This window comes from Rhinolophus hipposideros (genome assembly GCF_964194185.1).
Source record: "Rhinolophus hipposideros genome assembly, chromosome: 7".
In the NCBI taxonomy this organism is placed as follows: Eukaryota; Metazoa; Chordata; class Mammalia; order Chiroptera; family Rhinolophidae; genus Rhinolophus; species Rhinolophus hipposideros.
In genome coordinates, this window is record NC_138053.1 from 56,658,465 (window position 1) to 56,675,516 (window position 17,052).

General features: G+C 39.7%; 1 protein-coding gene across 3 annotated transcripts in view; it reads right to left on the reverse strand.

The window, feature by feature from the left end:
* Nucleotides 1-1,544: 1,544 nt before the first annotated feature.
* PIK3R1 (phosphoinositide-3-kinase regulatory subunit 1) overlaps nt 1,545-17,052 on the reverse strand; it is a 75,546-nt gene continuing 60,038 nt past the window's right edge. The window contains exons 1-10 of one of the 3 annotated variants that reach the window (XM_081053968.1): nt 14,607-15,161; nt 10,796-10,898; nt 9,923-10,021; nt 9,640-9,820; nt 9,256-9,381; nt 8,355-8,497; nt 7,970-8,146; nt 7,802-7,870; nt 6,939-7,109; nt 1,545-5,808 (exon numbers count right to left, since the gene is read on the reverse strand). In XM_081053968.1, the coding sequence (XP_080910094.1) occupies nt 5,619-5,808; nt 6,939-7,109; nt 7,802-7,870; nt 7,970-8,146; nt 8,355-8,497; nt 9,256-9,381; nt 9,640-9,820; nt 9,923-10,021; nt 10,796-10,898; nt 14,607-14,622 (1,275 nt within the window). In that variant the 5' untranslated portion in view covers nt 14,623-15,161 and the 3' untranslated portion in view covers nt 1,545-5,618. Of the gene's footprint in view, nt 5,809-6,938; nt 7,110-7,801; nt 7,871-7,969; nt 8,147-8,354; nt 8,498-9,255; nt 9,382-9,639; nt 9,821-9,922; nt 10,022-10,795; nt 10,899-12,385; nt 12,611-14,606; nt 15,162-17,052 lie in introns of those variants that run through there. The other 2 variants (XM_081053967.1, XM_081053966.1) reach the window with 2 other exon arrangements.

Consider the following 17,052-nt stretch of genomic DNA (forward strand, 5'->3'; position numbering starts at 1 on the left):
CAGTCCCTATGGAAAACAGTATGAAGTTTCCTCAAAAAAATTAAAGATAGAACTAACTTATAATTCCACTTCCAGCAATTCCACTTCTGGGTATTTATCTGAAGAAATCCAAAATACTAATTTGAAAAGATATATGCACCCCTATGTTCACTGCAGCGTTATTTATATTAGCCAAAATATGGAAACTGAAATGCCTATCAATAGAGGACTAGATAAAAATGTGATCTATATATACAGTGGAGTATTAGTCTCCTATAAAGAATGAAATCTTACCATTTGCAACATGGATGGACCTAGAGGGTATTATGCTAAGTGAAATAAATCAGACTGAGAAAGACAAATATCACATGACATCACTTACATGTTGAATCTAAATAACAAAATAAACAAGCAAGCAAAATAAACAGACCCATAGATACAGAGAACCAACTGATGGTTATTAGATGGGAGGGGGTTGGGGGGGCTGGGTGAGAAAGGTGAAGGGATTAAGAAATATAAATTGATAGTTACAGGAGAGTCACAGGATGTAAATTACAGTATGGGGAATATAGTCAACAGTATTGTAAAAACTATAGTGCCGGCTGGGTAGACTTACTGGGGGATCACTTCATAAATGAAAATAAATATCTAACCACTACACTGTACACCTGAAACTAATATAAAGTATTAATGAATGTCAACTATAACTTAAAAAAAGTCACAGGGGTGTGTAGTGCGGCATGGGGAATATAGTCCCTAATGTTCTAATAACTGTGTACAGTATTGGGTGGGTAGACTTGTTGGGGTTATCACTTTGTGAGGGGTGTAAATGTCTGATCATTATGCTGTTCTGTATGTCTGAAACTAATAGAAGAAAACATTAGAAACAAACTAAAGTAAGTTTGTATATACATTGACTATATGCTACAATGTGAAACCTGAATCTGGAGTGTGCTTAGTTAGTTCCGTCTATAAAACAGCACCGGACCTGCACTGTGAGTGTTCAAAATATGCAGACAAAATCAATTCCTTCACAAACCATAGTGTGTAGAGAACAATTCTGAAGGTTTGGAGATGGTGGAGGAGAGTGATTGAAGGACAGTGGGCGTTCTTGTTTTCTTGTAGCAAGAACATGCCTTGAAATGATATCACCTAGAGCTATTTCTTTTTTTTTCTTAGCTTTTATTTATTTGTGTTTTTCCAGGACCTATCAGTTCCAAGTCAAGACGTTGTTTCAATCTAGTTGTGGAGGGCGCAGCTCACAGGGGCCCATGTAGGAATTGAACTGGCAACCCTGTTGTTTGGAGCACTGCACTCTAACCAACTGAGCCAACCAGCCACCCTAGAGCTATTTCTTTTCATCATTAAAGATATAGTGTAGTTAGGTAAACAACACTGAGCTATCATTCATGTGACCACTTTTAATGTCCTTCTCACTTTGAAGAATGAGATTAATAGAGTGAAAGGAGGTTGGTGAGAGACTATAGAAACAGCAACTTTTATTAACTAAGAGTAAAAGTGGTTTTAGAAATACTTCTTAGGTGATAACTGAAATTTCAAACCAGTAAGTTTCAAAACAACCTTTATTCTGTTTGAAGACCTAATACAATGCATTAAAGCAACTTAAAACAACAAGACATAGCTCCATTAAATCTATAGCTTCAACCAAATGTCAAGGAGGCACACTCCCCCGCCCCCCAACCCAAGTTGCCTTGTAAAGGCAAAATTACAACTGACCATGACATCCTTCCTCTCGTCAAAAGACCAACTTTATTTTAACAATGTCATATAAACAGATTTGTAAAAACATTGAACAGATCGTAGCTTTAAAAAATACACAGATATAAATGAATATTTTCGTTTTTGTTTTTGTTTTTTAATAGCAGCATCCTGGGCAGCTAATGCTATTTCATGGTGACAAGTTTAATGTTAAGTTGGATAGTGTTTCCAATGAACCCAATTCTGTTCCCCTCTCACTCATAATACTAGTATTTTATATAACTAGATTTTTTAAAAATAAGAATTTAGTATTTTGGAACTTTGTCCCATGTGAGGCATTGTGCTTTAAACTGCCCCTTTCTTAAATGACCCTGAACTCCAATTTCAGGGTCTGCTTTCCAACTGACTTGGATACCATGCATAGCAAAAGCACAGTTGTTAAAAACCAGCAGAATTTTTCTCCCAATAAGGAACATCAGTAGGACTTCCCAAACACATTACTAGTTCATAACCAGCTATATGACAAAGCACTTGGTTCCCTACAGTGACAGCTCACATAAACACATTTTGACTTGACACATTGAAAACGAAGATTTCCAAGTGAAGCGGGTCATCCAGACCAGCTTCCCAAAAGGAGTAACTTTAAAAACAGGAAAAAAGCCAAAGAATTATGAACTTCTCACTTCACTTGCAAACAATTTTCACCTTTATAAGACAAAACAAAGCAACTTCAGAGGAAAAAAACAACCCCTACACACATACAAGAACTGTACTAGACATTTGCTTGTTATGTACTTGAACGCAACGACTGTGGATATCTTTTGGTTGAAAGGTGTACTGGAAACACAATCCATGCACATATACATATATACACGTATCAAGGGCCGAGAAGTTGTCAGATGTTGCACACACTCGCTTTTCGCCTTTTCACATGGTTATAATCTTTCTCTCCTAATATCAGGTCCCAGTGCTTCCACTTCTGCAGCCCTGTCACAGCCGCTGCAGCTTAGCTTCTGGCTTTTATTTTTAGGATGGCAGACTGGGTGGGGAAAATCAATGCCCGGAGAAGAGGATGTGTCACAGTGCCTCTGCTGTATCCAGTCATACCTTTGAGCCACTGAGACAATGTTGTTAGGAGATGAGTGTCTGAATGAACCCATAGAGCCCTGTGGGTCAAACATCTAGAATGACATGTGTGGCGGGCATGCTACACACAAGCAGGCATCTGGCAGAAGTGTAACGTCATAGGTGTGGTGTAACTCACTGTGATATGGAATGCGGCATCCTGCCCTTCCAGATCAAAGGAAACCTATTGTGTATGCTTGTGCGACGCAAAAATAAGGCAGGTGCCTAACACCATGTCATCTTGCGAAGTGTTGAAGCAAAAACACTAACAAAACTGTTAATGAAATGTAGCTGTTCATGAAACATTCCATCTCAGAGCTTATAGGTTAGAAAGTAAATGAAAATTTATACTTAATAGCATACATGGATGCGCTAAACAAAACAAGAAAACAAAACAACAAAAAAACCCTAGTTTAAGAAACGACTGTTAGACTTGTATGGGACAAGGAAGGAGAGATTTAAACCAGATACAGACGCAAACCAGGGAAATCATCAATTGTCCGGAGATGAGAGGGAGATGGTCAGATCAGTGTAGTCAAGTTTAAGGGCTGTCAGTCTGGCTGCAAGACTGACTATTGCTCTTGATATGAATAGCTTCACGTACAGAGGGAAAAAAAATACATTCTACAGTTGATTAACTCAGCTGCTAGAAGGAGTCTTTCAAAAGAATTTCAAAAGGAACAACATTAGCAAAACAAAATCCCCCCACCCAGTATTTGAGGGAAGAGAAATAAAGCTGTGAATGAATCTCATGTTGAGAATGGAAAACTGAAATTGTACGATTTTGTTTTAATCTACCAGCCTACTGACCATGATTATAATCATCCTTTATTCCTCCCAATATATGTACAATTTCCACTGAACACAGGCTTTTGCATCTGTGAATCAGAGGCCCCTCATGCTTGCCTTAAATTAGAAAGATGACTAACAACCCCTTCCTTTTCCCCACAGTGGGAGTATAACACATACAATTATTTGGATGAATGAGAAGGACTGTTATGATTCCTGAAATGGCCATGACTTGAATGAGCCCCGCACAGCCCCAGAGCAGTAAGTTTCACGATCATGCCTATTCGCTTTATGATCTAAAGTGAACGGAAAGCTCAGAAAAAGAACAAATATCCAGATAAAAACATTTTTTCAGATCATGCTTTTTCTAAAATGAATGTTAGTTGGTTGTAATGGTAGTCCAATGTTAAAAAGAGATATCTTTTCTAAATGTAGCGAGTATACCTTGAAATCAGCGTTCCAAACAAAGGTGGACCGCTGTTCCTGGAGTCTTAACTTCCTTCCTAAGAACTGAAATATCTGACCAGCTGCACTGTGTTAGAGTCCTAGTAGGTTTGTAATCGTCACAATTGAGAACTAGCAGATCAAAGTGGGAAAAGACTGAAGTACAAGCAATTTCACTTTGCAGTTAGTTCCTTCTTCTGTCATCATGAGAAAGTGCATGCCACCCCTCCCTGCACCCTACCTGTACACCCCTTTGCTACATCCCCCCTCCCTAGATCCAAGAAGTTCACAATTCTTTATGAAACAAACATTGTCAGGTACCGTATTTTAAGAGTCTTGAAACATTGTTGAACTCAGCGATACTTTGTCATAGTCATATATCTTTCTCTTTTTTTTTTATTGAATAAAGCAGCTTTGAAGCTTATCAGGCACTGCCCAACAAAACATTTAGTCCAAAAAATCTGTTATGAACTTTTTAACCTTGGGCTAACAGCCAAGTACTCTGTACAAGAAAAACTGTAAAATATTTCATAGTTTTAATTCTGAAGCCTTTTTTAAACTGGCATCCTGTACATTTCTTCTTAAAAAAAAAAAGATAAAAGAATAACAAAATGAATATTAACACGAAAATCAGGGACAACAGTATTTTCAAGCAACAAAAACTGGAGCAAGGGAAGCTTATTCTGAAGGTACATTTAAAACTGAGATAACAATGAAAATTAAGAATTGCATAGCACTGTGAAATTAGCCTTCAGCAAAACAAAACAGAAGCTATTTGGTATTGATACAAATCCGTCTTTTTGATAGTTAGTCATCCAATGTTATGTACATATTTTATATACTGAGTTTCACTTTAAGTCCTATTTTCCAAGTTCCATTTTTTTCTGTTGGTAGGTTTTGTTTTGTTTTTGAAAAGTTTAAACAAAACACTTTCTGGCACTTTGCTACAACAGAATTTCCTCTGAACATACGTGAGCTGACGTTCTCCCAAAGTGTCCCTTGTGCGCCGGAAGTGCCTTTCTGCTACATATTGTTCATTTGTTAGAAAATGAAATAATCCACAGTGCGAAGTGTCTGGGTCCACCGTGCACAGCAACACCCAGGCTAAACCAGGCTGGACCAAGCGATCCCAGGCCAGGGCTCTTCAGCCCCATCCATCCTCTGGTCTACAAGGTCCCAACTTTGAGCTGGTAAAGCTTCAGAAAGCGTGAACGAGCACCATGGGTAAAGGCCTCTATGTCCCTGCACGCAGAGATTTTTGCATTTCTTTTTCTCTTTGTGTTGTGTGTTGTGTGGTGGCTTTAAATTAAATCCCCCAAAAAATAAAAAAGGAAAGGAAGGAAGGAAGGATAAGCACTCCAGATTAGGAACGTCTGGTCATCGCACAGCGCGAGGCTGCGTGTCTTCCCGTACTACTTTTTTTGTTGAAAGCGCGAGTCCCATCTGAAGACAGACGGCTTGGTGTCCGCAGCTCAATTCACAGGTCAGGCTGGAGAAGGAGCCCTGTGCTTTCCAGAGGCCTCAGGGTGGCTGGACATCAGGAGGATCGGAGGGTCCGTGCTTCATCGCCGCTGCTGTGCATATACTGGGTAGGCTAGTGTGACGTTGAGGGAGTCATTGTGCTGTACAAGGGAGGTGTGTTGGTAATGTAGCACCAGTTCTTTCAGGGAGCTGTACAAGTTATAGGGCTCGGCAAAGCCGTAGCCGGTGGCTGTTTTGTTTATGACACAATGCTTCACCTCGCCGTCCACCCTAGAGAGAGAGAGAGTACACATGCCTTTTGAGCTTGTCCAGGACAACTCATGACTCCTCAAGGGGTTTTTAACAAAATCATCACCACTGAAAAGCACACTGTATGCCAGCCAGGCTCCAGGGAGGGAAGAGCCACAGCTTAGCTGTAGACTCATGGCTCTGTCACTGGCTGAGTGACTTGCGTCGGTAATCCAGCTTCACTGAGCCACTGTATTTTCATCTTAAAAATGGCTTAAAAGGAAGGTGACAGTAAAATATGTGTAACAGGGTGGCTTTGAGAAATGAGATGATGTACTTAACAGAATGCCCGGAATGCAATAAGCATGTTACGAGGGGTAGCTTCCAACCGTTACCATCGGCGCTGCTTAACGATCAGGGTCATACTATTACCACAGTTATCAATAGGCTTCCTTCTCTCAGGCTAGCCTTAAAATGTCCACACGCCCTTCCATCCAGGCACTGGCTCTCTATTCCCTCGTCCTCAAAGTTCTGCTCACTCCTCCTATGCGATAGGGCTAGGTCTCTGCTTAAACGGAGGTAGCTCACGGAGTATGACGTACGTTCAGAACCTCTCTGCTGGAGGACACTCACTGCTCTGAAATGCTGTGAGCGATCCCAAACTCCCTTTTCATTCAAAGTACGCCCCAGACTACTAAGAAAGAAACAAAATATGCCATATGACAAAAATGTCCTCTCTTGGGAGTAATTATCTCAAGGACAGGGACCAGTCTTTTTTCTTAGTGTTTTGATCTGCTCCCCGATGGATTTTACCTGTGGGTGGTGCTCTCCGTTACCTCTGAGTCTAATTCTATCAGCCTTGGGAGGCAAAAAAAACCAAGCACTGCTATTTCCACTTTAAAGATAAAAAAAGAAAAACACCCCCCAAAAAACAAAGTAGTTGCTGAATTGGGACCCAACCCCCAATCTTCCAGCTAAAAAGCAGGTTTCTTTCTACTCGAGTCTATTAACAGACTTTAAAATCTTCTGCCTGTTTTATTTCCTCTTCTACATTATTATAATCTGTAAGATTCTTCCCGATCAGAACTTTTTCAAAGCGTTGCCCCCTGGCTGGATGAAACACCTTCTCAAAAGATGTTTGACAAGAAAAACAGTTTGCTGGGGATACATACACTACGGAGCAGGCGTAGCAGCCCTGTTTACTGCTTTCCCGGACCAGAAAAGTGCCGTCTCGCTTCCCTCGCAGTAGGTTTTCAGCTTTGTTTCGGTTGCTACTTCCGACATTCCACGTCTTTTCGTCATGGTGGGGCAAATCCTCATCGTCTTCCACCAGTGAATATTGGCTAAAGAGGCAGGAGAGAAGGTTCCTAAAGGGAGTGCACGGGAGCCACGAGTCTGCGCCACCCTCCCTCGGAGGAAGGGCCATTTCTCTCAGCACTTCTGCCTCATTTCCACCCCTCCTACAAGTGACCACTGGTCTGACTCAGCCAGCCTCCTTGGCCTGAGTTGTCCTTTCATCACGTGTAGCCCTCAGTAGACCCTCCCGGGACAGAGAGTTAGCAGCAATCAGGTACAGTCTTCCCGTTTTGAGGTCAGCAACTGTGCTCAGCAGACTCGGCAGAAAGGAAGGTATTAAACAATCCTGTTTGTCCGGTTTAGGTCAGGAAATTGATTGACTAGGAGGATTGCCAGTTTTCAAATAATTCAAACAAAACAGATACTTAGAGCTTCAAAAATATACTAGGCCTAATTGGGTCTTTTAAAAAATCTGATCGTCTTAAACATATGTTGGGATTTTCAGATGTTCAGGGACATCATTATGGACAGTGTCCCTCTACAGCATTATGGGACAAAATAACTCTGTACCTTCCTTTCTAAACTTTCCCTTTAAACAATTCTAGATAATGAGACTGAGTTGCTACACTTTCTCCCACAAGATGTTCCAAACTCAGTAAAAGTCTTCCCTTTTCCTCTAAAGCAAGTCACGAGCTTTCCTAAAATGAAAAAGATCCTGTCATCTGTAGGAATTACTTACTCTTCAGTGTTTTCATTGCCCAACCATTCGTTCAACTTCTTTTGCCGAACTCCTTTCTGAGTCAACCACCTGAAAAAGAGTTTTAAAAAGAAAACGTTATTTACAACTTATCCTTAACTTTAGCCATTACCAGTCATTCACTTACAGGGTTCCGTTTTCAATCCTTACATCAAGTACTGGTCTCTTGTCTTTCTCAGCTGAATGAGGTCTGGTTTAATGCTGTTCATGCGTTTGTCTATCTCCCGATACTCAGCTGCCTGCTTCTTTAAGTCTTCCTCCAGCCTTCTTCTACTGTCAACAATTTCACTGATGCGAGACTTTAACTTTTCATAATTATGCATAATCCTACAGTGAAGAGAAATGCATCTGTCATTACCTGAGTTCATTCGGGAAGGTTTCCCCAAGTTTATGAAAAGATTCACTCTAGATTCCTCAGGTAAACACTGCTGTTGTTTTTTAATCATGCGAGAAAGCAAGATCATCTGTAAGCAGTTCTGGGAGATTCTGACTATCTCTAGCACAAGGACAAAGGAAAGGCTCATGGTTCACCAACCTTTGTATTTCTTTCTCATTGCCTTCACGTTTAAACTTTTCTATGTACTCTTTGCTGTACCGCTCCTGGGTTTGGCACTGTTCTTCAAATATTTTTATGGTTTCATTAAATGCTTCAATAGCTGTTCTTTTCATTTGAATTTCCTGTAACACAATTTTAATAAGACAATGTCACCCCTTTTGTAAAACAGGCCATTTCTTATTGCAAGGCACTACCAGGATATCTGATCTGTGTCACTATCTAGCACCCAAGTACTCTCAGCAAGGTGGGACTCTAATTCATAAAACCCAATAATACTATCACGAAACTACCCATTTCCTTTGGGAATTTTCCCAATCTGTGGAAGACGACTACTTGACAATTTCCTACAGTTTCATCTTTGTTGAAGCCATTCCACTTTATCAGCAGTTAGGACATCCCTTCTCCTCCCTCTGGCGGGGCCCAGATACAAGATGGCCTAGAGAAGATTAAGTCTTCAGGATAACATTACAATAGTGTGGCCTCTGTTTTTCATGGCAGGGGTTAAATAATGGTTAAATCTCCATTTCTAAGATTAGGCAAGTCTGTGGAACTTTCCATTATTACTAGTTTCCAATCTAACAAGAATTCTTCCATCAGGAATGACATCAAATCAACTTAAAACTCACAGCAACCTCTTCATTTATCTTGTGAACTTAATTTATTATTCTGATATTTATAGGCTTCATTCGAAAGGTTTAGAGAGACAACGAATAAATTATTAGAATAATCAACGATTCATAAATGCTCTTTTTCCCCACTTTATTTGCAAAAACTCAACCTTTTTTACTTTCGTTTTTTTTTTTAAGCTGACTTTAATATATGTTAGGTTTTAATAACTAAGACTTCTAAAATTTTAATCGGATTTTCACAGAAAACTCACCTGGGAAGTACGGGTATAATCCTCATATAATCTATCATATTCCCGACTTTTTTCTTGAAACTGAGTGTTATATTCATGTAATTTTTTCCCTACAGCTTCAATATTATCTTCTTTGACAACTTGATCCTAGAAGAATTAGAGACCAGGAGAAAAAGAAAGTCAGTTGATAAGGTATTAAATCAACTAAGGATTGTTTAACAAAATAAGGATTTTTTGCATGTCAGATAAAGTATTTTATTTAGCTTCTCTCTTAAATTGTAATTTTGTAATCACAAGTGCAAAGCTTTTCAAATTTCATTACATGTAATTCATCCGTTTCAAAATGTTTTCTAAGCATAGCAAGTATCTTATTTTAATAATATAATAACATGAGTATTTGATTACCTGTTGGTATTTGGATACTGGATAAAGTAATTTCACATCCAGTTTGGGATTGTATTGAGCTAGAGATTCATTCCGGTAGTGGTTTATTAATTCAACCACAGAGTTGAAGGTTAATGGGTCAGAGAAGCCATATTTCCCATCTCGGTGAAATATTTTGATTAATTTGTTATTTCCTCCTTTCCTGTAAGTACAATATAAATATAATAGCATTACAATTTTCTTTAAGGAAATGTGGTAATGTCAACTTGAACCACCCCAATTTTACCTATATTCTTTGACTTACCTTAGTGTAAGAGTATAATCACCATGCATTTTAGTAGATGCGTCTCGTACCAAAAAGGTTCCATCAGCTGTGTCTCGAAGTTTTTCATTCACTTCTTCCCTGAAGTGAAAAGAACACAAGAGAGAATTCACCTTGAGGACTTAGTGATTCTAGGTGTAGTTCTGTTTCACAGACTTAATTTTTACAGCACTTTTAAGTTCACAGCAGAATTGAGCAGAAAGTACAGAGCTTGTATACAACCTACCCCTATAGATTTATATTTATTAATCACATTTTTAGAGCTTACTAATTTATTTTGTATATAAAAATGTTATAAACTTTCTCATTACAAACAGGTGCATGGGAGTTAAAAAAAAAAAAACAACAACACAAAACACCTACTTTCACTATTGGTATAACTGTGGCACAAAGTTTTACTTTTTAACCAAACACTCTCATCACTCTGACAAATCAGCAAAGCAAGTGATCCCAAGGTTTCCTCCCAACTCCTCACTCCCCTTTAAAAAAGCAAACAATAAAAATGCCATTTTATTTTATGTGGAAGATACTATTAATTCTTAATAGTAAGAGTTTTGTCTACTAGAGAGTGACTTCACAGGCTGCCTTTAGGCAGCGTCACTTCATCCTGGTGCTTCCCAGCCAGCGCTGTCAATGATGAAACTTCTCGGGTATTTCATTTCCTGCAGGATCCAGCACCCCCAGTTCTCCAGCGGCTCAGTGACTTCTCTGGTCGTCTTTGGAAGAGAACCAACTATGCTTCATGTTTATGTTGGATGATATCCTAAAAATGGAACTTAGCAAGCTGGTGCTTTTCTTTCTCTTCATCTACAACTCTCTATCTCTAGTGAAAACTAAGTGTTTCTGCAGCCTTACCTCGAGATATCTCCCCAGTACCATTCGGCATCTTGTAAGGACATATTGTTATTCATACCGTTGTTGGCTACAGTAGTGGGTTTTGGTGGTTTAGGAGGCAGTGCTGGAGATTAAGAAGAAAGAAAAAGTTGTTTGCAACCCCAACTACAATGGAACAGTTTTAATTTAATCTTTAAATAGCATTTCTATGTAGAAAAAAGAATAGCTGTGAAATGTAGCACTAATTCACCGTTCCATGAAACATGGAAGACGGTTTAGAAAGAAAAGAAAAAAAAATCAGAAATCTTTCAGAGTATGGCTCAGAGAAAAGAAACCGAAAAAGAGAACAGCTTAGAGACTAGCAAGTAAATTGGGCTGGCCACTTGAACGAATTTCAGTCACAGCATTTTCTACTTCTAGGTTCTAGTTGTATTCAAGTTTCATGCTTGGTCAAATGCACCTAAAGTAAGAAACTAAGAAACTATGAACATATGAGCAGGAGGGATTACATGGGCTAGCTTTAATTTCATCATCTTATTTAATTATAAGAGACAAATTTGGTTTCTGTTCTCCAGAAATGCTGTTGTGGTAAAAAAAAAAAAAAAAAAAAAAAAAAAAAAAAAAAAAAAAGCTCATCTACAGCAATATGTTTTAAGAGGAGGAATTAGGTTTCTCTAACCTTAGTATTTCAGGCACTGTTCTGCCAATAAGCCACTTTAAGAAACTCATCTGTGACCTAAATCTCTTTAGTGTCCATGTTAATATTCTATTGGATAAATTGTGCTCAATATGCCAAGACCGATTAAAAACCACATTCCTTTTCCTCAATGTCAAATCGGTATTCATATACCAGCTGGTGACAAATGAGAGACTGCAGTGTTTCTGAAATTTCTTAATTGGGAGGGAGGGCTAACGTTAATGAACAAAAATTAATTTAGAAAGCAAAATAAGTCGAGGATTTTCAGCTAAATTCTAAGTCGTAAGTTTTACAGTGCTGTTACTATTTTAATTTATTTAAAAATTATTTCAGGCTTCTATCAGGAATATACAGACTAGGACTACATAAGGGAGAGCCAATTTCTTTTCTCATTATAGTATCTTAATATAAGAGACAGCAGGCAAAGTCTCAACATTTGCTTTACAACAGTTTCAGGTCACCAAGAACTGAGAACGGAGTTGCAATCACTGCTACATTTTGCATGCTTTCTAAAGTACCGAGTGTTATCACTGCAAAGTACCACACTGTTCTCATCCACTGTCAACAGAGAAAGGCAGCACAAAGGAGGCATCATTTTAACTAAAGGAACAATATACAACAATATAACCCCGACGGCAAAAGACCTTGATTAACAAAAGACACCAGTGAAAAACTGGAATTCCATTCATATCCATTCAAGCAATAAGCATTTACCACACACAGCCTGATCTGCTTGCTTTCACAGGCAGTCAATTTGTTTAATTTTCAAGCTACAACCAAACTAATTATTCAATTAGAACAAATTAACAAAAATAGAGACCCGAAGAGGCTCTGTTACAGTAGTTGTCAAAAATAAAAATAAAATAAAGTGCCACAGAATTAACTAGCTTTCTACAAGAATACTGCAGTATTACCTGGTGGATCCATTTCTATATAAAACATCAAGTCTGTGCCACAATTTATATCTGTCTTAGCATATTCTAAATCCAGGTCTTCCATATTCCAAACAGTGTTGTACATTTGTGCGAGAGTTTCCTTGGCTGAGCTCAGTAATAAGAAAAGAGTCCGGCTTTCTTTGTAATGGTGTCTTGGAATTCATTTTAAAACCTATAAGGGGCTGCACTGTAACCTATTACATCACACACCCCAGCCAATCAAGTCAGAAAAATGTCACCAGACCACTCCTGCTTCATCATTTCTCCTCTATACCAGCTTTAGCACAATCCCTTAGCACAATCCCGACCTCACTAAGGACCTACATTTAATAGAACGGCAACATATACTTGCTCATCATTTTAAAAAGGTGTTTAATTTGACTGTTCTCCTCCAGTAGTGAGTTTTCTAATTCCTTTTTTATTACTCCTTGCAGCATGGTACGCTCCACTGTTGGCAGGTTGACAAAAGCTGATATGCTGCAGCACGTAGCTTTTTTTTTTTTCCCTAGTGCATCTGGGTTTTTAGATAGCCCAGTCATTCCTTGCTTTAAAAATCTTATAAATGCATCAAAACGACATATATTTAAAATATATTTTAGAGTCCTTAAATACCTCCCATAAAGACTAAAAGCAAAAAAGGATCAAGAACACTGGATATTTACTTTCAGTCTAACCCAATTCACTGAAAATTCAGAACTTAAACACTGTCACAAATGTACCACATTAGAAAGCACAACTGAAAGAAAATGTAAAGGCTTTAAAATTTCCTCTACCAAATATTGCAAAGTGAAAACTTGACTTTACAGAATAACAATGAAAATTCATTTCTGCTAATGAAGATGTCTATTAGCAGAAATAATCAACATAATTGTCAACATCATTAATGAGAATTTTAATGTTACTGTCTAACAAGAATGGTCAAGGTAAGCTGTGTCTTCCAAAACGAACGAGGCCACCTATGAGAGTCGGGGTACAGTTATCTTGGCAAAGTATTTCTCACTGATGAACCCATCTTCGGATTTGCTGTGCTAATACTGCTTGAGGGATAGACTGATGTAATCACTTTTGGGGGGCTTTTATCCCCTCTATCTCAAATGCCTCACTCTGGGGACAATTATTACTATTCCTTCTTAGTATTTAATGCAAAAAAAATCAATTCCCTTATTACTGTAACTATTAATTTTAGTTCTTTAAAGCCATTCTGCATACAATCCTGCCACTCTTGCTGGAGCTTAATGTACATTCCCCTTGGGAACCAGTCTCTTTACCTTTACTTTTATGATAATATGATGAGAGGGGAGGAAGGGGGGGAAGCTCCCCCCTCCCATGTAAATGTGGCTGATTTAAAAAACTATAGTGGGCTTTGTGATCTACATACATATGTATGTCACATATTTGTGTGTCAATTTAAAGCATATAGAAGCCCTTGAAAAATTATTCTTCGACTTTCTATCAAATTTGTAATCATAAAATATATAAAAGAGCAAAGGCAGGACATTCTCTGCGCACTGCTCACTTGTACCCCTCTGTAGTTTAATTCATTTTCCCATTAACCAGGAAGGCAGGCTCAGCCTCTTCCCTCCCACCCTCCCCCACTCACTTTTATTTGCTTAAGGGTTTAAGTAAACCTAAACTCAAATTCAAATAAAAATGGTAAAAGTGGTGGTGGTGGTGGGAGAGTATGCCCTCAGATATGATTCAGAAAAAAATTGTCTCAGTTTAATAAGAACGGTGATGGTCCCCCAAAAGGAAAGCGTCCTCCCGGCAGCTGCTGCGCCTCTGACAGACAGCGCACTGTGCCACCCCAAGTCTTTGGGAGCACTTGGTGCAAACCATTCCTGCTGCTGAAGCCCATGTGGCAAAGCGATCCACGGAGGAGGGCACGGAGACAGGTGATTTTCCACGTCTCTCCCAGGCCTGGCCAGGCACCAACTTCCAGCCAAGCACTTTATAATCACCTCCTTCCCCGTTTCCAACCTAAACCCCATCTTTCCCTCACACTGTGCCCCTTGAGGAAATGGGGGAGTGTCTCCCCTAATCTCCCATCTGCCCTCCCCAGGGAGTGCTTAATATCTCTGACACACACACACACACACACACACACACACACACACTGAACCTTTCACAGAAGAACAAAAAACAAAACAAAACCGTGCAACAGCGAAGGGGCAGAGAAGTGCACAAATTAAAGGCAACTTACTTTGCAGGTTATGCATTTCAACGGTTTCTCTTTCAATGCCTGTATCCAACAATGAAAAAAAAAATCCAAAACGCTATTCTTCCAGCAACCGGGACGTGCCCCCGCGTGTCCCCCCACCGCTCTGGCGGGCCGCGCGGGCGCTACGAGTGCGCGCAGGGGCGGGGGGCGGCGCAGGACCCCGGGGACCGCCAGGACGCACGCACCGCCCCAGCAGCGCCCTCACCGCTGGCTCCCCACGGAGAAAGCTGCAGGATGTTGGTACAGTACCGGGGAGGGAAAAGGCCCAGGCGCTCGCACGTCTCCCTTAGATAAAGATCGCAGCTTCATGATTAACTTGGGCAGGTTCAAATATTTGCTGAGCTAGGGATTTCGGGGAGGGGAGGAGAGCCGAGCCCAAGTCAAAGTCAAAGTTGTCATCTGCTAACAAGTGGCCAATGCCAGCTCAACTCGCTCATTTTCACTGAGGAAATGAGAAGGCCATTGTACGGGGACCTAAAATAGTCTCTCTAACTGGCTGCGGCGGCGCGCTCGCTGGCTCGCAGGGCTCAAGTGGCCACAGTGAAGCGAGGCACTATGCGCAGCCAAACACAGGAAGTGGCTGAGCTAGTTCAGCAAAAAATAGAATCAAAGCCTTGCTTGTAAAGGCCTGAACCTCTCGGAACGGCCCAGAACATCGTGCCTTTCTCGTGTCCACCTCCTCCCACACACCAGCACAGGCAGCCCGCAGGTGTACCAGGAAAGCCCTAGGCAGCAACTCGGCGGGAACAGGTTTAAAACGTATTTAATGGTCCCAGAGAAGATTATTCGAACTCTGCATGGATTCTGTACTCCAAACACACGTGAAGACTGAGAAAGAAAAAAAATCCACTCTGCAGCTATTCATATAAAAAAGGAAACTGCAACTCACACTTATATGCCCATAGGACTTTGTCATAATTAAAAGGTGTATCTGCATTAGTTTCATGTGACAGCCACCTGGAGCAAAGGATGGGACGGCAAGGAGAATGGAATACGTTTCTAGAGGATTTCTGTCCTCTATTTAAGAAAGGTGCAATGACCCAGACTTAGTTGGCTACTATTTAAAGAATTAAAATTTGACCTAAGAAAATTTCCACTTGCACCAGCAAAGATTCCTTTCCCGTTGTTATCCCAAGAACCATAACACAATGTGAAATCACTAAAGAATCACTACCTCTGAAACTAGAAGGTAATTTAGAGATGACATCAAGCAATTTCCTCATGTTACACACACCATTCTGACCCACAGAGGTGAAGTGGTTTGTACAAGATAATAGTCAGGACCAGGACCCAGCCCTCTGAAGTTTGGTCCTAAACTCCTTTTTCTCTACCCAGTGGCCCTGCTCTTCACTTCCCCGTGCCAGAGAAAGTAAAGTTAACAAGTGAAACTCAAGTTAATTTCTTTTAAGCCACATGCCAAGAATTTCACACCTACAGCAAAACTGACTTTTTCTGCTTTCTATTTTTAGCTTATTCAAACAAAAAAAAGCTACCTCTAATTCTCTTTGAAGAAATATGGGTTCTGTCTAGAATACCTGAGACTCTGTATGGGAAAGTGACCCAATGGTCACATGCAGTGATGAAGGAAGATCGAAGTGCTAATATAAAGTCTACATAGGCAGGAATCAGCTTCAGGATTAGTTGCAGTATCTGAGAAGTGCTGCTGAATGCACAATGAAAGTGAATTTACAAACTTTCCATCGGTGTAGTTGATATAATACAAAAAAATCTACTTTTCCAATGGAAAGAAAACGTCTATAAGTGAATCTTCCTGCTCCTGCCAGCTGATTACAGGGGCATATGGTTAGTTCAGAGAATGTTCTTATATCCTGAGCAGCACAGTCTTGCCTTATTTTTAAAAATAGTCTTTCTAAAGCTAGAAACCTTGGAAACATCAGTCTCTTAAGCATACCTATCTGGATGCACATGATCTTTAATGTCAAAACCTTCTAAGATTAAAATGCTTTCTAGTCCAACAGTATTATTTTCTGTTTCAGAAGAAAAATATCCACTGGAAAGCAGTACATCCTCTACTTAAGAAAGCCTTAAAATAGATTTGAAAACTTTGCTTCAAATTCCTCACAATATGTACAATCATCTACCATAAAGATTCTATTATATTACTGAATGTATGAGCTGACTCTTTTCCCATTCAATTTTAGTCTTTGAAAAGTGATCTGTAAGACACATGCTCTTTATTAGCTTAGAAAGGGAGCCCTCTGCTGGTAGAAGAGGGTCAGTGACTTCTACTTGGGAGAAAACCAACTTTCTGCATGTTTCCATTCATCTCACACTGTTGAAAATTTCACAGAAAATGGACATAATTATCCAACCGTCACTTAATTTATATGATTCACCAACAAATAACTAATAAATCAAATGCCCAGATGTCAAAACAACTTAGGAAATATTTTTCATGTGGCTGCTA